General features: G+C 38.7%; 1 protein-coding gene and 1 long non-coding RNA gene across 2 annotated transcripts in view; both read right to left on the bottom strand.

Moving 5' to 3' along the window:
* Positions 1 to 626: 626 nt before the first annotated feature.
* The window catches only part of ptprn2 (protein tyrosine phosphatase receptor type N2), a 145,279-nt gene continuing 120,814 nt past the window's right edge, over positions 627 to 25,091 (bottom strand). Inside the window, exons 14-22 of the mRNA XM_059326577.1 lie at positions 23,576 to 23,723; positions 21,219 to 21,292; positions 16,675 to 16,752; positions 13,438 to 13,557; positions 12,025 to 12,191; positions 8,708 to 8,761; positions 7,623 to 7,687; positions 4,897 to 4,970; positions 627 to 2,360 (exon numbers count right to left, since the gene is read on the bottom strand). Of these exons, the coding sequence (XP_059182560.1) occupies positions 2,289 to 2,360; positions 4,897 to 4,970; positions 7,623 to 7,687; positions 8,708 to 8,761; positions 12,025 to 12,191; positions 13,438 to 13,557; positions 16,675 to 16,752; positions 21,219 to 21,292; positions 23,576 to 23,723 (852 nt within the window). The 3' untranslated portion in view covers positions 627 to 2,288. The remainder of the gene's footprint in view (positions 2,361 to 4,896; positions 4,971 to 7,622; positions 7,688 to 8,707; positions 8,762 to 12,024; positions 12,192 to 13,437; positions 13,558 to 16,674; positions 16,753 to 21,218; positions 21,293 to 23,575; positions 23,724 to 25,091) is intronic.
* On the bottom strand, positions 9,669 to 12,016 carry LOC131961722 (uncharacterized). Its single transcript, XR_009389881.1, has 2 exons — positions 11,189 to 12,016; positions 9,669 to 11,098 (listed from the first exon to the last, which is right to left on the bottom strand). It is a non-coding gene; the product is annotated as an uncharacterized LOC131961722 (long non-coding RNA).

The raw sequence follows: 25,091 nt of genomic DNA, 5'->3' as shown, positions 1-25,091 counted from the left end.
AACAAATGTAATCCGGGAAAAAAATACATTTCCCTATAAATGTTTAGGTGCAAAAGAGACCAGGTTGAACATTTCCAAACAGCTTAAATCCTCACTCAAAGATGTTGACTCTCACAATGTGATTTGAGGGAACAAAAAACAGAAAATGATTAAAATAAATACACACTTATATCTATACAATTATCAGATAACACAAAAAATGTGAAATCTTCATTTACTATAAGAAATTCTTGTATGATTCCAGTATGAAAACATTACGTCCTTCAGTAAATATGGGTGAAATTGGACTTTTTTTGAGCCGCTGAGCCTCCTCCTCCCTGTAATACTGCGAGAGGACCTCAGTGGCTGAAATACATGACTGATTTCATTTCAAATCCCAGGCACTTTCTCCTCTGACTGAGCTGGTGAACCAAACATTTCATCTGTACAAACCTGCGAGTCTCTCCCAGATACAAACCCCCAGGGAGCGTGATACATCTTTTCTTTGTGACTTTACTAAGGCTACCATTCGATCAAATGCCATTCACCGTGAGAGAGAGCAGCCCCTCTCTCTCTCCTGTGTGTGTGTGTGTGTGTGTGTGTGTTTGTGTGTGTGTTAGAAATTAAACACCAGGGCAGCCAAGCAGTATAATCTGTTCTCATTTATTAACAACCTGAATGTTACTTTTCACACAAAATATATATAATTCTCATTGAGGCTCTCAGTATGCATTTCAGATAGCACTATATTCATAAAGTCATTCATCGTCTATACATAGAGGGAATAATCTGTCATGTTGCACAAAATATCACAATATACCAGTGATGGAGGGACAAACAAATCTGGCAACAATCCCAATATAACTTCTGCTTAAATATATCCTATTGTTACTATCGATATATCTCAGTTGGTATATTCATATTACATTTAATATTAACAGATGTTCATGTAACAATGTGTAAACTGTATGCAATGAGGAATAAAAAACACCTGATATGTAGAGAATCATGATCCGTGAGGCTTTTAGAGAATCCGAGCAGATGTCTGGACCCAAAATACAACAATACACACACACACACTTCAACATCTGTACATGTGATGCTGAGTATATTAGTGGGTTGATTCAGATCACAGAGGAGAGAAGTAACATGTGAGGAGTTTATTTCCAAAACGCTATATGTATCCAATACATCTATTTAATTTAGGGGATATAATCTGTAGGATTATTAGGATTAGGATTTTTTTACAGGCAGGATCTTCTTTTTTGATTTACTTTACATAGAATTATCCTAAAATGACTATAGTCGAGAGCTGCAATGATTTACAAAAAAACAACAACTATGAAAGCCATTTTGATAATCGATTAATTTTTAAAGCAACAAACATTCTCATGTCCCAGCTTCTCAAATGTGACGCTTTTCTTCATCACATATGACTTTATGGTGATTATTCAGACAATATCAGCAAACTGAAGATGTTTTAAATGCCCTTATGTCACAATTTCAAACAATTTATCAAGATATATTGATAATATTAATAGGGCTGCCCCCTCTTAGTGGATTACTGGACTAGGTGGTCAGTTTGGTCTCAGTCAACTAAGATTTATTTAGTCAGTTAGTCTTTTTTATGCTTTTTTCATGCTGAATGACCAGAACATAAGATTTAAAGCGATGCTTTTGCTTGATTCTTTGTGGAGTTTTACAGATCTGATTAGTTAACAAATCACGCATTTAATATCAAAGAATTTCTTTAGTTGAGTATATTAATCGATAATCAAAATACTGGGTATTTGCAGCCCTGCTATAGTTTGCTTTAAACGTGCCAATAGTCCTTTTCTAATCGTCTGTATCAGTTTTTCAACGGCAGATAGCTGATTTTGGAACAAAAACCTTCACTTGACATCACGTAAACATCTCGTCAGTGGCACTAGAACGGTATGTTCAGGAACAACATCACAGTTATAGAGGAACCGGGGTTCATATTGACAAAACAGTCTCACAGTAGGAGAGCTGATCTGCACATCGGATCAGATCAGGCGAAGCCGCACTCGAATCGCTTTAAAAAAAACCCGACACACAACCCAGATCGACGGTCGTACTCTGAGGCGAGATTTTTGCGAATATAGATCCAGGTGAGATATCTGGCACGACATTCATAAGTATACAGTATATATAGAGGTGAAGAGGAGGCAGAGACAGAAGAGAGAAACAGAGCGAGGAGAAGGAAGGGCAGAGAGAGATGTCAGTCTTGAGTGGGCAGAGGAAACCGGTGCTCAGCGAGCGAGGAGAAGGTGGGGGATGAGATGCCTTCACTGAGGAAGCGCTTTCAGGATGGCGTTCACCTCCTCTGCCACGGCTGTCAGCGCAAACTCAAACTGCTCCTGAGGAGGAGGGAAAGATGCAGGGAGAGGAGAAGGAAGGGAAGAAACTTTTAGTGTGCGTACAAGTGTGGAACAGCTCAGGAATGCCATTTCACAATGATTGGCAGCTGCTCCCTCGCTCCCGACCCCACCCTGGATGCTCGGCCACAGACTGCAGGTGGAGGTGAACCACTCTCTGAGCTTTCTTGCTGTACGCTGCATCGATCCAGCCAGGTGTGTCTTAAAATAAAGCTTTTGAGTCAAGTTGTCTCCCAGCCTTGTGTGTGTGTTTGTGAATCCCACTCATAGTTTTCCCAGAGGAGCACAAAAGGGGGCTGATTGATGTTTGCCCCATGGACCTGGTGTTTTTATATTCTTCTCCTCTCCCCAGGCTGCGGGCCACGGGGTCCTCTCACAGAGAAAAGGTACGTAGGAGTTTGGAGGGAGCAGTCTTTAGATGTGTCAACACATAGCCTGCCATAGTCTGGCCTGAGGATAGGCTAAATCAATACGGAGGAGTCACTGGTGGCCGTGCCTTTCGCTTTGCAGTGGAGATTATCTGGAGTGATTAGGTTTTCTATTTTTACGTGTCTTCTGATGTTGCGATAGGGTCAGAAAATATGTAACTATATATGCGCCACAGTTATATGTGCCTATATCTAATCCCAGGTTGATTTTAAAGTTCTGTGTGTTAAAAAAAGATACTTTAAAAAGCAGGTTTGTGCTGTTCTCATTCACACCACTGGGGGGAGATCAATCTCTGCACGACAGATCAGATATGGATGGTTAGTAAGGGAGAAAAAACGCTCACACATGCTGTAATTACTGCATGTTGATGTCTGTCAAAAGCAGTGAGCAGAAAAAGAAGGGAAATAATACAGTTTTTTTTTTTTTTGGTTAGGTCCATCTAAAAAAATAAAGTGGCAACATCATGAAGGAGTAAATATATAAAAAAAAAAAGATAATTGGTTGTCCAATCTGTGAAACCGAACTCTAAATTTCATACCTCATTACAATCTAATTTCTCTGTAGTCCCAGCATGAAGCCACAAAGTGGAATCAACAATATTCCAATATAATTTCACTTAGAGTTGTCAGAAAAGAAAAAGAGAGAGTGCTTGAAAAGCTTCTCTGCGCTGAATACAGCAGGGCTGTAAAAGCAGCATTAATGAACCATCGAGGAACACTGAGTCTGTTAGCAAGCAGCTTCCATAAATATTATCACCCACTGCTGCATGAGGTTTGCCTTTATTATTATTATTATTATTCCTTCCAATTACACGAGAGAAACAAAAGAGACTTCCTACCTATTATGTGCATTAGTGGATGAGAGGAAATGCTTTGTACACAGCCTAAACTATTTCCCAAAATGTTGTGAGGTGGAGGGCCTGCTGTGATATGAACGGTTTGCAGCAGCAGCATTTTATTAGATTAGACAGAAATCTACAGCAGTGGACTGGAGAAATATATTACAGTGGAATAGAAATAAAAAATAAAAAACAAGATATTTTATATTTTCATGAAACATTAGCTTCTCAACATGTGAGGACTGCAACTTTTCTCTGATATATATTATTAAAAACTGAATATATTTTGATTTTGGACTTTTGGTAAAACCAAATAAGACATTTGAAGACATCACATGGGCACACAAAATAGCGAAAGGATTTTTTTTTTCACATTTTATAGACTAAAGAGTTAATTATTAATGATAATAATCCTCAGTTGCAGCCCTAGCTACTATAATTTATCTCTCCCTTTGATTCATTTAATAATTTGTATTATATTACATAAAAAGGTGCATTTAACAGTTTATGATTAACAATGTACATCTAAAAATATTACAATGGGCTATGGTAAATGTGATGGGCATTTTTGTCACAGTTTTAGGCATTTTATCAACATTTTATTCAACAATAATGAAAAAAATCATCAGTTGCAGCCCTAGCTACTATAACTTACCTCTCCCTTTGATTCATTTAATAATTTGTATCATATTACATAAAAAACTATATATTTAACAGTTGAGGATTAACCATGTACATTTCAAAACAACACATTAGGACCTGGGAAATGATGATGGGCATTTTTTTTCACATCTCATCAACATTTTATTCACCAATAATGAAAACAATACTTAGCTGCTGCACTAGTTACATGTTTACTTGAGTCTCCCTTTGATTAACTCTGGATTTTGATCAAAAAATTGTAAATTTAACAGTTTAGGATTCATGATGTATCTAATATTTGTTTAGAAGTTAAGAGAGGATCTTAAAATGCTTCGGTTTCAGACAAAATATTTCTGAAACAGAAGATCTTGGTCAGTCTCTCTGTGCCTTGTGATAAATGTGGAACAGTGAGTTATTATCTTCCAAGACAATGTTTTTCTAATCCTGCAGCAGTTATCAATTACCACATCATTTCCCCTGATCCTGTGCACATGAAGTAGACAATCGTCTGTTTGAATGACTGCAACCCCTCCTCCCTCTCCTCCCTCCCTGCTGCCCTCCCCCCTCCCCGTCTCCCCCACCTCTCTAACTCAAAGCCGGGGACCTTACCTTTGTCTGGACCATGCCAGCTCTCTGGTCTCTCAAGTGCTCCAGGGTAGCGGCAATATCAATCTCTTTAGCACCTGCAACAGACCGAAAATTGGACTGAGTTCAAAGCAGCGGAGTAATCCAGCTCACATCTGTCAATCTCTCTTTATACTGGGCTCCCTTTGGAACAGCGCAGCGATTGAAAATTATTACATTCATCCCTCGAAAGACTTGGACGGGAGCCACAGACTGTTTCTCGATAAAATATGCAAGAGGATATTTTTGGGGTCTGGGAAATGTGCAATAATGCATTCAATAACGTTAAGCGCTGGCTTCTCTGTGAGAATCTTGCTCAGAAATTGTTTAAGATTATGTGCAACTATAAAGTCTGCGCAGAGCTTTTTGATACAACAATATCAGTGAGTGTGTGTTTGTGTGATTCTGAGAATCAACAATCTAATTAAAATGATTTATTGCCTTTGCAGCAGCCACACTGATGATTAACCTATGCAACAGTTGCTCGCCTTCAACAGTGATCAGCTCCTGTTAAGTCTGTTTTGGCTCCGAAAAGTGTGTGATGTTGATCTGGAAATCTTATTCTGCTTTCAGATTTATGGATTTCAAGCAGCACGCCCAAGCTCATTTGAGAAGAAAACGACAGTGAAAGAGGGAGAAAACCGCAGAGAGCCCCTGAACTCTCAAGATGTTTTTGAAAGTGAGGCAGAGAAAGGAAGCAAAAGAGATAGAGCAAGAAAACGTCTGTATGTGTGGGTGAGAGAGAGAGAGTAAAAAAGGGGGATTTAATGCAGCTGGACTTAGTACTCAAAGTACTCCAGTGCTCCGACAAGACTTTCATGTCTCAGAAGGGCTGGATTCCAAAGTTAAGCTGAAGGGAGGCTCTTGGACCAGGGAAAAAAAGCTTTGGAGAGCGAGATTATGTTCATTTTCTACATTCGATTCTGGAGCGGGAAACAAAAGGTTAAAAAGAGACCGGGTGGCACCTTTCATCACTGCGGACAACATCGCGTCCGTCGCTGAACCAGATGAACTCCATCAGGATGGGTCAGTCTTATTACTGTTTTACAGAAAGTGAAGGGGAAGGTCCGCAGCAGAGGCAACCCGTCCTCCTAACCTGCTCTGACGGGCTGGGCGCTAAGGAAGAGGGCACGCAGGGGGTGAGGGGAAAGGTCAGAGGTCAGGGGACAAAGGGCAGAGGGCAGGCTGAGCTTTGGGGGGCATTAAGGTGACGTAAGTAGAAAGAACACAGCTCCTATGCAACAATAGAGGTCCAAATCCTAATGTGTTTGTATGCAAAACTTGGATATCTTGAAGAATATAAAAAAATGCCTGTTTATTCATACAAAATGAGCTTATTTTCATTCTGCTACCGCTTCTCTTTTCTTCCACAAACAATTCCGTGCTTTGTCACAGGAACCTAAAATTTAGAAACAAATCAAACCATTCTTGCTTTACATGTACGCACAACAACAAAAAAAAGATAGTTTCCAGGCAGCTTTTCTTGCCCAGTTGCTTTATATTCTTTTAGATTTTTTTGGATAGTAACGATTAGGGTTTGCAGCGATATGCTGATATCGTGGTATACTGTGATATAAAAATTGATGATTATCATGCACATTTGCTGATCTAACTTTTTTTTAAATTACTTTCAAAAGAGAGACTTTTTACACAGTCTTCCCTTTAAACTTTGAATTAAAATAAATAGTTTTTTTTTCATTCCTTTAAGGGTCACTGCAACAAATACTAACAATAATAATGTGTAATACAATATACCTTGATATTTCCTGAGTATTAGCGTATTGTGAAAATCTCACACTGTTGCAACCCTACTAGTGATGGGATGATATATGATTTTATAGCAGATCGTGATTTTAAATAAACCAAGTGGATTGTGGTGAATTTCCATTATCAGGATAAACACAATAAGGGGATCTTATAATTTATGATGTCCTTATTTAAGATTTATTGCAACAAAAAAACGTGTGTCCAATCTGTGATTTTTTTCTTAACAAAATGTAAGAAAAACAAACAAATAATCAATTTCAGTATTTAGTTTTAAGCATATTCTCTATGATACTTGGGATAATATCATGAATTGCAGTCATTCTGACCATGACAATCATCACATGGAAACTTCACATCCTCCCCTTACTAGTGAATAATGATTTCTGCAGCTGACGACCATAATAGCAACAAGGTACTGTGATTTGTGAGCAATTGCAGACTATTACCTGTGACTGTGTTTTCTGATTATACTCAATTTTAACCTCAAAATTGCAGAAAATAAAAAAGCCAGATTTTTAACATCCTGGAGATGGATGAGATTGAGGGTGCACTATATGGATTAAAAATAATAGTAAAATAAACCCATTGTTCCTATTAAATATTAAATATAGATTGAAACCGTTGGAGCAATGTTTGCAAATTCTGATTTCCACTTTAAACATTTCATTTCCATGCATGTGCTATCTAAATTCATGTTGCAGTTGTGCTGCAGGTCAATATGGCGTGACGGTATCCTAAATAGATGATTACTAATGTGGGATTCTTTTTCCTTTTTCTCTTTGTTGCACTCCTTCCAGCTCCCTGCATGTCTGCCTGTGTCTTCGCTGCCTCTCCAGGCCTCACCCTCTAATGCATCCCCGAGACCCTCTGTGGAAAATGAGAGGCTTTGGCGTTGCCAGGGAAACACTCACAGAAAGAGTGAAAGGGAAGCCATTGATCGTTACCTTTAGCCATCCTATTGAGGACCATGTCAATCAGAATGTAAGTCCCACTCCTGCCAGCTCCATCACTGCAGAGAGTCAGACAGAGAGAGAGAGAGATGGAGATCATTAAGGTGGCAGAGTGAAGCTTTAATCTCAGAGTGTTTTTCTTATAAGGAAACAAATTGCTCATTTACATCTGCATCTGCTGAGACACTGTGGAGTATATTTAAACACAAATTAGTCTGCGCACACAGACACACACTGCTCCATCTGCTTAAAACCTCAAATTACGGATAAAACAGAATTCCTAAATAGCAAAAAAAAAAAATCAATAATAATCCTTCATATTCTTATGAATATACCTGAACAGATCTGAATATTTGATGTTCCAATAAATGTGATTATGTTAAAACCTTTGCACACGAGTGCATGTGTGGTCTTGAGACTTGCTCGGCTGCTGGGGAGAGGGGGGAATGGTTTCTGAGGCACACTGGGGACAAAGGCTTTTAAATGAATGCACCTCAGGAGCAGAGGAGAGGTTGAGAGGCCAGGGGCGGTTCGAGAACAGCTTTTGGAGAGCCTTGCTTTTCCATTACTCCAGAGATAGTCTTATGAAAAGCCTCCCTTTGTGCCCGCCGGCCATTCAACGGCTCTGCATGTTAATTGCAAACAAGGCGTGCACATCTCTCTAATAAAGGCAAGGCCAATAAAACAGGAGAGCGGCCTGAGCACCACTGCTTCATTAATCCACTGCTAGACACTCAGTCCATGCAGCTCCCTCAGCCCCCCCCCATGCATGACTTAACAGGATGTGACTATTAAAAGTGGTCAGACAGATACCTGGTGTTCAATACAAACCAATCAAGGCCAGTTAACTAACTCAACCAAATGGGAAATGGAAGTGTCTTTGGCTGTCTTTGGGCCACACCATTTCCATAAAGTCACAGCCAGTGGAATAAACAGCAGCTCCAGTGGACCCAGAGAGAGTAAATGGAGTGAGCTGGTTTAAAATAAACAGCCTCTCCCCTCCAACACACAGACAAACAATCGCTATCCCAATTCAGCAGGGTCAGCCACTGTCACAAGGTTCAAATAGTTATACTTGCCTGCAGTGAACAATTATCGGGCAAGATCGACCCCGGTAGCACTTGTTAACCTTTCTGAAATAAAGAAAAAAAGAGAGAAAATTGTTAGTGTGAGTTTGACGGCAGGAGAATGCACAGGCTGCTAAATCATAGAGTCTGGAAGCAAAGTCGATTATTTCTGCTGAATAATAGCAGTGATAATTAAAGAAAGTGTGAGTCATGGCTGCGCTTCTGTGGTCTGGATAAAATAAATGACAGCTACAATAAAAAAAAAAAAGAGCAAACAGAGTCCTGCGAGACACACCACCCTCCTGTCAATCAATCACTTTAATTTGAGGACGGAGAAATGAATCAGTGTCGCAGCACGTAAATAAATTAAGCATCATTTCAAACAGCATTATTGTGACATGTGGGTGATGATGGATGTGGTGGTGTGATGCTGTGATCGCCGACCGCCGACGCATTAACCCCAGCCAATTATGAATGTTATACACCACAGGCGCGGTGAAGGCCAACAAGCCTTTTCACACCCCGCTGTTGCCATGGAAACTGACTACACTGAGGGCTTCCGCGTCTTTCCATTTTTCCCTCATTTTTTCACCTTTCAGCGACAAAATGACAAATAAATGTCTGAATGTCTCATCATAGCTCTAGTTTATCTGCTCCATCTGCTGTTCTATGTTACTTTAAAAATAAATATATATATTAATGTTGTTTTGTTATTGAAAAAATTGATTGTTATTATTTTAATGTTGTTTTAAAAATTGTCATTATTTCCATGTTGTTTTATGTTATTCCTTTATTCTTATTATTTTCATGTTGTTTTGTGTTTTTTATTATTCTTTTTTTTAATTCTTTTTACTCAAACATGAATAATACAAATTGATGTGTCAAGCTGCAGTCACTAATTTTACTAGTATGTCTACTACTTAATAAGTAGCTTATTATTATATTTTATATTGCTAAATATACAAAAAATACATCATATTTATAGACATTTATTCTAACAATATTTACTTCTACATAATACCTCTGATATATATTTCCTTTTTAATTACTTTCTCTGTTGATTTAATGTCAGCTTTTGTTCTATTTTATCTTGTATTTTTGTGCAGTTTTCTATGTATTTGCAGATATTGTACTATAACATGTATCTAACCGCTTTGGTTACTTTACAAATTATGAATTTTGCAAACAAAACTAACAAAGAGCTTATAAAAAATGATACTTTGTTACCAATTAAACTACCTAACAATAAATACAATACAACTGACTGACAAGAAAATAAATGGAAACTATTTTGGTATAAAAAAAACCCCAATCATTGTTGCAGCTTCACAAATGTGAAGATTTGCTGTTTTTTCTTTCAATATTCTGTTAATAACTGTAATGTATTAGTAATAATACTGAGGATTGGACGGTTGGTTAGACAAAACGAACAAACAAAGAAAAAAACATTGTGAAGGTGTCACTTTGTTACACAATTTAAACTACTTTTTACAAACCAAACAATTGAAAATATTAAATAGATGAAGCCATAATGATAATAATAATAATTAGTTCATAGTTCATAGTTCAAAACGAGCTCCACCTGAACCAACTGTGAAATCCAACAGTGAAATCTTACTTTTCCATTATTTCATGAGTAAAATGATTGTAATCATATAACGTATTATAGCAGTCACAGGGGATATACTTTGATTACTAATAGTACACTTTCCTTATTATACATTTTTAATGCAGAGCTTCTACTGTTAGGTATGAGTACTTTGACTTAAGTAATGGATCTGAATTAGGGTTGTCAAAAGTATCAATACTCAAAAAATTATCAATACTAAAACATTGTATCCGGATACGATACTCATTTTCAAAAGTATCGATACCTAGCCAAGGAATGAACAATTAAGTTAAGTTATTGTTATTTTTTTATCAAGCTTGCCTAATATTGTGCACAGCATACAACCTCAAAATATTGTTCTAATTGTTATTGTTTGATGTATTTATCTAGATTTTGCACTACCTCAGACCTGAAGCTTGTATCGAATATTTTCCTGAGTATCGGTATCGAGTTGAAGATTTTAGTATCCTTACGACCCTAATCTGAATACTCTCTCTACCACTGCTTATGATTTCTTTTTGACATCTTTTGTGTATTTTGCATTCATTTTTTGTTTGTACATCAAATTACATTACATCAAATGTATATATTGTGCATGTTAAGTATTCGACTAAATCTTCAATTCAAAAATCTGAACCTGTCTTTAGTTAAGGAGCATACAGAGATGGTTGGAGTTTCCATGCAAGCCAGAGGAAGGAGCAGTGAGAGGAGGAGAGGGAAGACAGAGAGTCAGGAGTGAGAGAAAGACAGTTTGTGCACAGGGCTGGCTGAGGAGACACAGTTTCCAATGATCACTTTTGTGACTATGCAACTGGGCTCATATTACTAGCTGCAACATCACAAAAATGACACTGGCAACCGCAAAATGCCAAGTTGGCCGAAACCGTGAAAACCGTGAGTGTACCGTACACCATGTGGATCTGAGACCTCTGAATCACATAATCAGAGAGCTTTAGATTCCCAATAACCTACAGCAGCATTAATGGAGTTACAGCAAAGAAAATTTATAGAATCAAAACACAGCTCAAACCTGCACACCAATATTATGAATAAATATAACCGAGTGCAAGCTACACCCAGTTTAATTTGAAAAAAAAGGAAGGAAATTACATGATAACGCTGCACATCCTCCTTTTTTTTTGCTCTCATCTGCATTACAAACCGGAGGGACAGACTTCCATCCACAAATCAGATGCATCTTTTCTCATTTGGAGGGCTTTTCCTATCCCTCTGGGTTCTCCCAGAGGAGCTATTGCGGCTCTTCTGCCAGAACACATTATATGGAGAACAGAGTGAGGTTATTCAGTCACTAGCTTTCCCCCTCTCCCATGTTTTTAGTGAGACAGCTCTCATTTAATTGGGTGTTTGAATTAGGTGGGGTGTTTTTTTTTTCTTTTCTTTTCTTCCCAAGCCAAGCCAGGCAGTGCGGGGCTGTTAATTTGCTGCATCACATGTGCTGGAGGGAGGTGAGGGAAATAGGCCCAGGATGAAAGGGATAGTACAGAAACACAGTCCTTATTAGAACAACCATTCTCTCTAGGACACCAAAAGGCAGAGGGGCAAAAGGGAGACGGACCAGAGAGGCGCTGACAGAATACAGAATACAAGGGGAGATGATTAAGAACAAGCTCAGGATAAAAGCCGGTTGTAAAGGTGGAAATCTGTCTGAAATCTGCTGAGGTCCAGTGTCTGAGGACAACCAGCAGGATCTTCACTCTACCTGCGGAAGTCTAACAGGGTCCGGGCTGAGTTGGGGATCCCGCGGTCCATCCAGGACAGGAAGTGGAACTGGGTGACGGTGCGGGTCTCGTTGGTCTGTAGGTTCTTCAGGTAGAAGCTCCGCACCAGGAAGTCCTCACACCAGATGTGCTCCGACACCAAGTTGACCTAAATATAGAAAGAGAACATGGAAATGAGTTAATTAATTACAGCTTCACACCAGCAATCCTAACTAAGAATGTATTTATATCTCCCCTTTAAAGGGTTTCTTCCCCCAAATTAGATAAAACATATTTCTGACTCCATATAGTTTTTAGTGAAAAGTATTTCCACCTGAATACTATCGTAGTTTTAAACTTGCGGTTACATTAGGAATTAGAACTTTGTTAGGTCTAGGAATCAAAAATAGGTTAGGAAAAGATCAGAGTTTTGGTTAAAATAAATACACCTATTACATTACTCACGTAAGTTATGTATGTTGCATATATGATGTATACGTTACGGAGAAAACATGTTTTTCAAGCAATTCTGTTGTAAGGAAAGGTAATTTTTAGTAGGGCTGCCCAATTTTAATCGATAAGGTGACTATTTGATTGTTTTGGTCTTAGTCGACTTAGATTTCTTTAGTTGATTTGTATTTTTTTTTTTTTTTTTTTACATGCTGAATGACTTATTTGCTAGAAAATTATGCACATATCTCTGGTAAACACAAGATTCAAAGAACAGCCTTACTTACTTACTTTTTAGGAGATCAGACTGGGTATGTACCCATGCAAACAGTTTGAGTTCCCCTAACTAACCAGGAAACTTGCATAGTTTTTAGTTTACGTAAAATTGTTTCAGTTGTCATTAAAATTAGTTCATTTGTTACAAAGCGTTTAAAGAAACAGCACACAGTAATCAAAGACAAAAACTATTCTTTTCAGAGTTTGTATGACACTGAACCCTTTGTGTGGTGAAATAAGATGTAATTAAGTTAGAAAACCAAAGAATGTAAGATTATTTATTCATAGTGAATGTCTTTATGTTTCAGTGTGGAACAGAGACCTGAGGCATTGTTTTTATGAGCAGTTTAAGAGATAAAAACACACTGTTCAATTCTGCTTTTAACAAGGTAATAATGTTCCGTTTTGATTGACACTGTTGGAGATGTGTTACTTAATTACATGTTTATGATTGAGATTAAAGTTTTCAGTGAGGTGGAACTGGACCCATATACGAATGAGGGAAAGCATATTACTGTAAAAACACCACCCTGTATGTATCTTTATACCTTTTAGGTGTTTATTATAGCCTCCTCATCTGATTGGCCAGTTTAAATTGGGAAGGCGGGCTCTCACACTATTTGTATGAGTGCAATGGATGGAGCAGCATCCAAGCTTTGTATCTTTAGCTTAATGTCTCCTTAACATACCTCGTAGATGTGGTAGACATCAGATCCTTCGTCAGGCCAGTAAGGATGACACTGCTTCACTCCATTTTCAGAAAGCGGGGTCAACATGACGACAACGACGCAGCCGCTCTCCCACACCATCTACACATCAGAGGAAAAAAAAACAGTCAGACATCCTTCAAATATACACAGACACAACAATGCTTTCATACTCCTCTGTATGACATTACAGTGGCACTAATATGGAGCTGAACTGTGCCACTAGGAGCAGCATATTGCACATTAGCATTACATAGCAGTCTTGTATTAGAGTGAAATTGATTTCTTAATCTTGGTCCAGGAAGTATGAATAAATGTCACCTCTCCGCGTGCAGCAAATGATAAATGTTGGGTCGAGCAGCAGGAGGGCGCGTCATGTGTCGCCCTCTCTCAGACGTCTGAGTGAGATCACAACATCTACTGAGCTGCTGCTCCATTTCATCTTATCACAATCTAATGTGTCCTTGGGAAAAAATACAGGCCCACGGCAGCCATTAGGAAAATGAGGAGGAAACGCTGCTTTTATGATTGCTATAAAAACACAATGGCCTTGACTATACACTAATCACAAGCTTCTGTGATCCAGCCCAGTGGACACATTACACGCCAACTGTGCCAACTGTGCCAGGATGTGATGAGATTAGGCAAAGTGATAATGTGGGGGAATATTGTCCATTTAGTCTTGTAAGGTTTGGCAAATATTTGCAGGTAGAGAGGAAAAGCTGTATTATCCATCTTAACTTCTCTAGGCTCCAACAGACACTTACCATATATATATATATATATATATATATATATATATATATGGACATCATCCGTATAGAAGAAGACAGGATACAAGTAAAAGCCTGAAAATGACTGAAGTTTAACTCTGATTTGTTTTGTTTTTTTGCAATGAATTCTGAGGAGAAGTAAGCAGGAAGGCAAGGCCCAGCAGAGCTAAGGTAATAGCCGGGGATGGAGGGAGGGAGGGGAGGTGGATGGAGGAGTGAAGGATGAAGGGATGGAGGAATGAGGAGTGGAGGATTAGAGCAGAGCCGCCTTTCAGAGCGCTGCCTGGGGCTGGTGTGGATTAGATAGGACAGAGCAAAAAGATTTGCCTCCTGCATGGTCCATTTGCATGAGAGTGCCAGTGTTTCCCCTGTTTGTTTACTTTTAATGGGAGGAAAGAGTGTGTTTTTTTGTCTCCTGCCACAACTCAAGGTTTACCATACTGAATAATGAATGGCTACTACTTATTCATAGACACAGAACTTATGTTCATTGCGTCAGTCAATCTGTGCCTAATTTTCCATAATTTTCTGCTTAATTGGGAAAGATTGAGAGTTGAGTTCATGGCTAAACAGTCCGTTTCATTAGATAATGGATATGCATTTATTCACCTGGCACACAGAAAAATTGGCAGACAAACAAAAAACCAAATTGACTAAGAGATAATTATCAACTGTTTCATTTGGGGCACTTTTGAATTTACAAATTAAATACAGGGAACAGGGCACCTTTTTATTCCTATTTGAGTTGATGTAGCTAATTAAGGTGCACTTTTCAGATAATAGGAACTGAATCTTTCTTCTTAATTGATTTGAAGAACATGTGAGGACACAACTTGAAAGCAGGTTTGTGGTTATTTTTTGGGAATTTGAAAAGCAATTTACAACAAAACATACATTTCTTTTGGTGTGCAAAACTAAAAGCACTTGAGATGCACTGATAACAATATTGGGCCAATTGGGCCACTCCAATGGCTGGATTGGTGACAATGTGACCAATCTATTCAATTTAATTCTTTATTATTATAATAACGTATTATTTTAATAATCAATTAGAATAGATCAAGTTGGCTTATATCACAAGTGGTATGGTGCATCCCAAAAGCCAGACCAGACATGGCATTACCGCTCTTTTCTGGTAACAAACTGGTGCCAATGTCTGTCCTAACACAGAGTCTGCACTATCATAATGATTCAAAACGAGTATGCAGAGTGCAGAGTGCAGGGCCAGCTGGTCTGCCAGGATTTATGCTTCACACTTCTACATCCTGGTCACGGCTAGCAGAGTTACTTCACCATATGGAGGTGATGGGCCCACTAATTACGACAGCGATGTCCTATTAACACATAAGAACGCCATTTGGCAACCATGCATCATTTAAGGCATACCTCCACACAAGACGACATGTTTTACAATAGCCTATATCCAGTGATTGATGGCAGGTTTGTCTGACATTTATGGACAAGGGAAGGAATGCAAATAGCGCGGAGAAAAATGCAAATATGAGCAAACATCAGCATTATTGCAAATAATATTAGACTTCCTGAGGCTGTGTATAACTAGACTACTATTTACAACCAAAAAGCTGCAGGTTTCTATCACATTCATGGCTCGTGACAGTGTTTTATTGATGAGTAGGAACAGTAGAAGCACCAGTTTGTGTCTCTGATGTGTTACACTTACATTTGAGTGACAGAGCCGAGTATTTTCAGAAAGTATATACAATTATTTTTTGTCTCACCTCTATTTGCAAGATAATTGGGCACCAAGTTTGGGAACTACAGCTCCCATAATGCTCTGGGGAATGTAAATAGGAAGTATAATGTTGCAGTGGATTTAGTGAGTTATCTGTTTGCTACAACTTGAGCAGTTTTTTTTTCTTTTCTGCCTATATTTGTTCATATTTTGGGAATTTGATACCATGAAAAATAGATTTACAATAGCTATAATTGGATAACTCTGATACTAAAGAAAACTTAAAAATGAGATGATTCTCAAGCACATTCTAGAACTATAAGTGTCTTTGTCTATGATTTATTAATTCATTTTCGACATTTTTTGCAACTTGAAGAAGGGGTTTTCCGTGTACCAGACAGAATAATTTTGTCATCCAGATGATTATAAGAGTCTTTGGATATTTTGAAAATACCCACAAAACAGCGGTAAGTGTCAAATGACCTTCAGGGTTTTCTTGAAATGTTTTAGAACAATTGGATACTTAATTGGGACTTAAATATAGCAGTATTACATGAGAGGCAAAAACTGGCGCTACAGTACTTCATTGATCCCACTTTGATAAATTCCAGAAGTGCTTAAACACCAAAGAAATAATATTCAAGACACAAGAAATCAGAATCACACAGGAGTGGAAAATGGCACAAAACCATCTCTGCTGTAGAGACACAACAGCAAAAAATTAGAAACCACAGTAAATGGAAATGGGTTTACCTGCCAGAAGTCCACCATGGTGGAAAGAAGTGGGCCCTGCGAGGCGATGTAAGTAGGGTTGCGAGGGTCATGGTCCATCTGGGAGAGAGGGAGCAGAGTGTGAGACAGTGTTTGGGTGGGGAGTGGAGAATGAAAAACATACAGTCTGGGTAAAAGACTTCCATCAAAGCCTCCATCTGGAAGGAGAAATGAAAGCAGAAAACATTTGCTTATGCTGTCTTCTCTCCCTTTCATTCATTGATTCAGTCTCTCTGAACCTCTTGTCCTTCTTGTCACTCCCCTGCTGTCCTCAAGATCTGACTGTTTTAATGGGTCTGATGAGACTTAATTGGAACATAAATAAAACGAAACACTGTTTATGGTAAACTGTGAACATCAGACACTTGTGAACTAGTTTGTATGCTTTTAAGACGATCTTATTTTCTTGAAAAATGATTACAAACCAGACCCTTTCAAGGCACTATATGGATGTCTAGAAAGTCCTTGTGATTAATGACATTGGTGGTTGTTAAATGAAAAGCTGGCAGCATGTTTTTGCTCATGCGTTTGCTCAAACTCCGTAGGCATGAGCAAGCACCCTGTCCCTCTGGTTTAAAAGTGTTAATTCATGACACAGAATGTGATTGACTGGCACCATGTTTCTATCATGCTCACCTATCATCATGTTAATCCATGATACCAACTAGATTGTGTTTGCAAACTAATTTATCATCTAACATTTCAAGGTCACCAATGCCAAATCCAGATAAAGGTTACAGCTAGCCATCTAACATTAGCTTAGCGTAGGTTACTGGCCGACCAAGCCGTCTTTGCTAGAAAGCAATTGTTAAAAACCTTGGCTTTGTAACATTACATAATTTTCTGTTGGCTAAAATCAACACTGTTTTATATGTCATGGATCACGTTAGCTTATGAAGTCATTTGGCAGGCTAGTCAGCTACATATCCAGTAAAAAGGCAAGCTAGCACCTGCTTGGGGTTGTTTTTTTATCCCACAAACCATACAAAGGTTCCTCCATAAAGACAACCTTTTTTGTGCTTGCATGAACTTTGTGTTGTGGTGGTTGCTGGTGGTTTGTTGACGTCAGCAGACACCATTTCGAAGCTAATGTTAGCTAGTGTTGCCTTTAGCACTCTAGAAGAGAAGCAAGACACTCTAGACTTTGAATAAATGTCACATCCTTTGCAATTTCCCAGAAAAAAACTTTCTTTACATAGAAATCAGTCCACATGCTGCTATAGGCAGCTGAGAGAGTCAGGGAAGGTCTCAGTTTTTAAGCTACATTACAATCTGCTCACATATTGCCAGTACAAGGTGATTAATACATGCACATTGCTTCACATTGTACCTTTAAAAATCACATTTGAATAAAAATGTTAAAAAACTGTTGAAGACTTTGGCTCTTGCGGTCTATCTAATTACAGTTTCCAACCCTTTCAATATTCAAAATGGCCGTTCATTCTTATTACCTTCAATAACTTTAATTTCCTTTTCATTATCTCATCATTCAGGAATGCTTTCACTTCTGCTTTATTTAAGTCATGTACCGTCTCATCATACCACCGACCTCCTGAAATGGCTTTCAGATCTCCATTTCTGTCATGTTTTGACGGGTCTCGACATGAAACATGATATAGTGGCGGGACTTTAAAGCCTGCAGGCTGTTGATGTGAGGGAGCTGAATGTTCAGGTGGGACGTAATGACATGGGGGGCTTGATTTGAGGGATGTGATTGAGACTTGATTGAGTAGGTGTTGGCTGGGTTGCCCCCTAAAATCAATGATCACATTTTATTGAATGGAATTTTTATGCACACCCTTGAGTGCAAGATGCATCAGTGGAAAGATGTTGACATGTTTTGCAGGAAAAGAAATGAATGGGCACATATCAATGCATTGTATAGTGGCATTATAATGATAGACAACGCACCCAAACTGTGCTGCATTTTTGTAAGTATACGGATTCTTTTCATATTATTTATGGGACACTTACCAAATAAAAAGCAGTAGGTGAGCCACTAGGTCGTACTTAATGGCTTTTTTTTGTGTTTTTTACACAGAAGACCAACTTGTCAAGGACACTGAACATAATCTAAAAAGTAAAACATCTAGTTTTTCCATTTCATTTCTTTGTGTTTTTCTTTAACTCATTTGTCAAGCTCATAGAGCTCGACACTCAGCCTTAAAAGGAAAATAATTACGGAGCATTTCTTCATGGCTTTAATGTTACCATAATGATTTTTTCCCCTTCATGTTTAATAACCTCAACAACAGGATTAATTTTTTAATGCTCTGAACGGCTGAAAAAAACCAACATTCAACTTCCAAAAATTTTAATCAAAATCAATTTCTTGTCTGTTTGCGACTTCGTGTCTGTTTGTAATTTGTTTTCATTACGGTGGATTACAAATGTCAAATTGTTTTCTCTTTCAAATCTACATCCTAGCTGCGATTTAATTACAAGTCAGGCTTGATAGAAAGAGACTTCTGTTGATTTAAATGTACTGTCAGTTTTTTGGGTGTTAAGCAAGCAGATTTCCCCAGGTACAGATTCATATCTATGACTTTTTAAAATTATTATTTAAAGGCATTATCTGAATCCAGTGTCTGTGAGATGTCAGGCAGGGTGTTATTATTCATTGTGGGTATTGTAGTTGTGACTAAATGATCATGGGGGCAGGGGGGCGGGAGTGAAGCATGAGCGACTGAAAATGTTCATTCAGTACACCTACACAGTGCCGGCTGAAATGTGAAAATTTGACTGCCGTTCTATTGAAGAAATTTCACAAAAGGACACATAAATGCGGGAAACATTATGTTCATTACCCACTGTTCTACTTCAATTAGGTATAACCATGATGTTCAATTTTCTCTTCATGCTTCCTGGTTGAAATTCCTCTCATGGATTTGTTAAAATAAAAAAATAAAAAAATCCCCCACCGAAATGAAAGGGTGGTGGCGAATGCTAGTGCTGCCACTCCGTTTAGCCAATCTCAAGGACACAGACATGCTGTAGCTGTGTGTTGACATCCCTGCATGAATACTAAAGCGCAAACATGAAAGAGTAGTCCTGCGTTTCAGCTGTCCTCCCCTTGCCATTGTGGGAAGAAGATAGACTACAACAAAAAGGCAAAGAAGTGCTCTTTGGTTTGAAGTAAAATAGCTTGTACTGAAATAGCTCGCACAAATATCTGTTCCCGGAGAAGCGTCTCAACTTGCAACACCTTGCTGCGGCGCCTTGATCCTGCATTTATGTAAGATAGAGAGCTCGAAAAGCTAAACGCCAGCCGAGCTCATTCTAGAAAAGTTTGAAAAACAAAAGCATCAAGAACAGGTGGAAAATTGAAAAAGCAACACGGCATTTGACTTTGTAAAATGGCCAGACGAGACAAAGGCGACCAGGCTTTGACCACACATTCCTTTAAACCACTCCTCCTGCTAATGATGCCGTACATCTGGGAGCGCTTGCATCATCTGTGGTCAAGCATTAACCATTATCCAAGCTTTTTCCCTATGCGTGTGTGTCACCCTTTGCTTTGCAGGGAGCTAAAATCCCTCCTTCTCTTTGCCTCTCTGACCCCTGATTCCCAGAAAGAAGCGACAGATTATTTACTCGTAGGCCACTGCCCCTGAAGCTAATGAGGAGGAAGAAGCCGCATTGACAGACATAATTATCACAGTTTTGCTGGGCTCAGCCAGGGGTCCCTTTTGTGGTGTAATTACTGTCCTTTCATCCACACACCACTGCATCCGCCATTACTTCACCCATCTTCAACATCCGTTTGTCTTTCTAGATGCTTTTTTTTCCTTCTCCCAACTGCACCAAAACACTCCTAGTTAACTTCATAGCATTTTTTCGCCACAAATCAGATTTTTTGCCAACTTCTTCCCCTGATTTATGAACTTTATTCTAATATTGTTCTATAAGATGGCAAATGTCGCACTCATCAAATAAGCTAAAAAACCTTAGAAAAAATGCCATTAGAGAAAATGGAGGAATAAATGTTTGTTGCTGAAGAGTAATAGGCTTTTAGTGCAGCTGTGTGTGCCCCCCCTCATCTATCTCCTCAGAAATTTTGGCACTGTATTTGAAATGCATAGTTTCCTGTTCCCTTTGATGGAATCCCTTTTCAGCAGCCTCAGGGGAAATCATGACTGGCAATGTTTTTTTGGGGGAAAAAACCCTTCGCCCTCTCCAACACTGAGGCCTTTCTGGATTTGTGGGGGGTTACATTTGTGTAGTCAAAAATAATGTATAATTCTTTATAGTTGGGATGAAAAAAGGGGGGTACCTCCAGGGAGAGGCCATTTTGAAAGCAGTGAAAGTAGCAGAGTGATTCAACACCACTGAGGCTACCAGCATGGAGAACAAAGTTAAAAAAAAAAAAAAAAAAAAGATCAATGCACTGATCAATGACAAGTCCTTTGAAACTTCTTTTTATCTCAAAGTAAAATCCAACCCCAACAGGTACTCCTGGTACAAAAAAGGCTTCAGAGACAACAAATATGCACAACGTAGAGTTATAATGAATAAACAATACTCACTATAGGACTGGCATTGATGTAATCTGAGTTGCTGTGGTTATTCGCCGCTTTCAAGGTGATCCTGGAATGATCATCTGTAATGGAGATGCATAATTCATCAACATGCTTTTTTCACTGTTTTCCCTCCCCGCACAATAACAACAGAATTTTGAGCAGAGGAATATGTAAGGAACGAGCTGCAGAGACTGCAATTTCACCAGACTTTCATCATACGCACACACTGTTCGGAAGTGAATTGCTTCACCTTCAGTAAGGAATGTTTCAAGTGAAATAATAAAATATTTTAAGAAGTCTGTAAGCTGTGGGTCTTAAAATCCCCTTTTCTGAAACAAGAGAAACTGTTAAAAGATTCAGATAATCTGTTTCAAGTGAAGTTAAACCCACTTCAGCAGTCTCCTTAAACACATCTGCTTCACAATTATCCCCCTAAAAACTTGAATATTATTTTATTTTATATTTCATAACTAAATAAGCAGAAATCAAAGTTTGCAAAATGTCTTTAGATATTATTTATGCTCATCAATATGAGTTTAAGAGTCAAAAACTCAGATCACATAGAGACACAGCACACTCAAGGCCCGCCCCCACCAGAGGAGGAAACAATTCATTGCTCTCCATTGACTTTGCATTGAATGAAGGAGCCAACTCGTCAATTCCGTCTGTTGGCAAACAACAGAAAAATGTCTAAAAGCCACTGTGTGGTGAAATTAAAACCAAACAGAACGGAAAAACTGAACTTTTAAGAGAATAATAGTGGATACAGACGTATACAGACATCAGCAGTTACAATGGGTAAAATTATGCGATCCTGAAACTCAAGATTATTTAACGTTTACTTACATATGCACTGCAGTTTGTCACTAACTCATATATCCAAAGTCAGTTTTAAATGTTTTAACTACATTTCTGTAAGTTAAGCTAAAAACACAATGACCCTGTTTACACTTGGATTCAAAATGTGTCTTCAGCGATCAGATCACACATGAAATACAAGTGTAAACAGGGTCCAAGATGCATTGTGATCAGACCACTTGCCGAGGTGGTCTAGGACATATTTCACCACATATATTTTGTAGTGTAAACGCTGATGTATTCTGATGCGTCCAAGCCAAGGACATAACAGGAAAATATGTCATCAATGCAAGCCGTGTGATCGATTTGATGACAGAGCGGCAACGGCCAAACATAACAAAATTAGTTTGTTCTGCTAATGTAATTAAGTGCAAAAAGCCATATAGGTAAATAATAGCTAGCCAGAGAAAACAGTTGACATCTCAACTCAAGTTGTTGTTGTTATCCAATGTAATAAATGTTCCTGGGGCAATTTGACCTAGCAGAAGTGGTGAAGGAAGTAACAAAATCTGAACACAGTCTTCAGCTGGACACCTCTGGAAACCCCCTGATACACACAGGTAGAAACATCAATGTGCCTGTCCACTTGTGATCCGATTGCCCAAGACACATTTCAAACTAAGTGTAAACAGGGTCTATGCAACTCGTGTTGTAATAAAAATGGTAAGGTAAGGTAAAATGTGTCTATATGTCTATAATATTTTGAAGTTTTTCCATGTCTTAAAACAGGTGGTGGCTAACAAATGGCTAAAGAGTCATCATCATCTTTGGTGGTGATGCTGAAGTCATGTGACCACGCTGTAGTTTGTTTATAGCCTAACATTAGCTTTTCACTCCTGGTGATTGCATTTAGGCTTAAACCGTAAAACCATAAAAGTGGTGTTCATTTGTGAAGATTATCTTGCTGATTAACACACATAAGTATCATAAACATGTTTGCCACAGAGCTTATTTTCTGTTATAATCTAAAATCCAATGGAAAAATGTTATTTGCTTTTTGTAGAAGACACCATGCTAATATGTCATCCCTGCAACCCTCTACCAATTGATTGGTAGCGATTGGTTGAAAACTCAAAAGAGCTCAGTTTTAAATGTTCCCAGCTGACGTAAATGTCTACAGTGTAAAAGTATCTTAATTACAATGCATTACAAACGTTATACAGTGCTAAAACATTGATGCTAGGCTAGGAAAAATGTCCTCATCGAATGAAGGAGCCACATGTATTTAAGGGCAGAGTTTGATAACACAAGTATAATGTTGTATTTTTTACTAAACCCTAATATACTTGGATCTTGGCTCTCATGCAATGGACGTTCCAGTTTAAAACAGACATTTGTCTAATGTAATCTGTAACAATACTAAGCCTGATCATTTGTTTGAAAATCATTTTTTTCAGTGTAGTTTAAACTGGATTTATGTACTTCTTTGAAGCATCCATATCATAAATCATGGGAACATTTTTACTGCCAGAAATAAATATGAATGAGCATCTAAATCAACTCACATACGACCACGGAGTCTGAGCGGTTCTTCTTGGAGTTCTGCTCGCCCTGCCCCACGCTGCAGGCGCTGGGCTCTGCCTGGTAGGAGCACAGGGCCTCCCACTCGCGCTCCAGACGGTTCTTGTTCTTCAAGTGGTCCTCCATGTATGACTAGGGGAAAACAGACACCAACTTAGCCACCATTTCAGACAACAAGCCAGAAGCGTGCAAAAAACAAAGGGATTCATCTCAAAATATGTTCGTTTTTGCAGCACATTTGGATTAATTAATGTGACACATTCATTTCCACAATATAGCTGGCTTAAATAAACTGGAGCAAACACTAAAGCCTTGACAACAGCATCTCTCCATTAAAGCTATGATCAGGTGTCATGGAGCTTTATTGTTCTAAGCTGCTGTGCAGCGTTACAACTGGGTGAGGAGGAGGAGGAGGAGGAGGAGGCTGGAGATATAGATGGGGAAGGTGTGCTAATGTTTGTGTCTTTGTGCATGTGTGTTTGACCGAGAGAGGGAGAAGAAGAAAAAAATCACGCACAATTAAGACTCCTGAAAGGTTTGTCTGCATTGGAAATACTTCAGGGGTGTTTCAATCACGTCCCTCACTGCTTGCACAGCCACTGATAAGATTGTCTGCATTTAAGCCGTCGCTTGGAGAAGACAAAATTGAATTCGCTAGAGAGACAAAGATGGAAAAAGAGAAGGGGGAGGGGTAGAGGCCTATGTGTGTGTGTGTGTGTGTGTGTGTGTGTATTCTCCCAAACCAGGGCAAGTCTTAGGGAGCTTAGAGACTGTAGCTGGCAAGACGATCTTTTGTAGCGTAGCGCCGTGTTTCGCTTCCTCTCCTGTATCATGGCTCCCCTCCCAATGGGGTTAAATGGTTTAGTCCGCTATTGTGTGAGGCAGAAGATTACAGACTCATAAACTGATGTCAGGGATCAGCTGGCTAATACAATGAAAGTGATACCCAGATGTGCTTGGTTTTTATCCCATATTAAAGGCAGTATAGGTAGGCTGAGCGGAGAGGTGACACTCTATTGTTACGGCCGACGTATTCACTCCTGTCTGTCAAATGGAAAATCCAAGTCTTTGCAGAATATATACAATTCCTACATAGATGGCAATCACAAATAAGCTTGTCCAACACATAATAGGCAATTACCCTTTGATGGCTCATGAATTCAGACATCTCCTGCACGCATGCAGAGGATATTAGGTGACTTATAAGAACATTACAAATCCTACAGACAATGGAAATCAAAGTTTATTGTTTGATATGGCACTAAAGGTGCCACTCAGGTCTTAAAGGCCACAGTGAGAACTGGAAAAGCAACTCTTGTGAATAATGCAGCTGCATAATGAGAGAACACAACAGCACAATCTGAACCCATTAATGACATAAAGTGATATTTCTGAAATATTACCGCAGATTTATGCTGTTATACTTTGAACCATCCCTGTTTGAACTTTTAATTTTATGCAAAAAACCCAATTATATGAAAATAAAAAAATAAAGTTAAT

This window comes from Centropristis striata, chromosome 23 (assembly GCF_030273125.1).
Source record: "Centropristis striata isolate RG_2023a ecotype Rhode Island chromosome 23, C.striata_1.0, whole genome shotgun sequence".
NCBI classification, from domain to species: Eukaryota; Metazoa; Chordata; class Actinopteri; order Perciformes; family Serranidae; genus Centropristis; species Centropristis striata.
The sequence above is the reverse complement of the archived record's forward strand: the minus strand, read 5'-3'. Positions and strand labels throughout refer to the sequence as shown.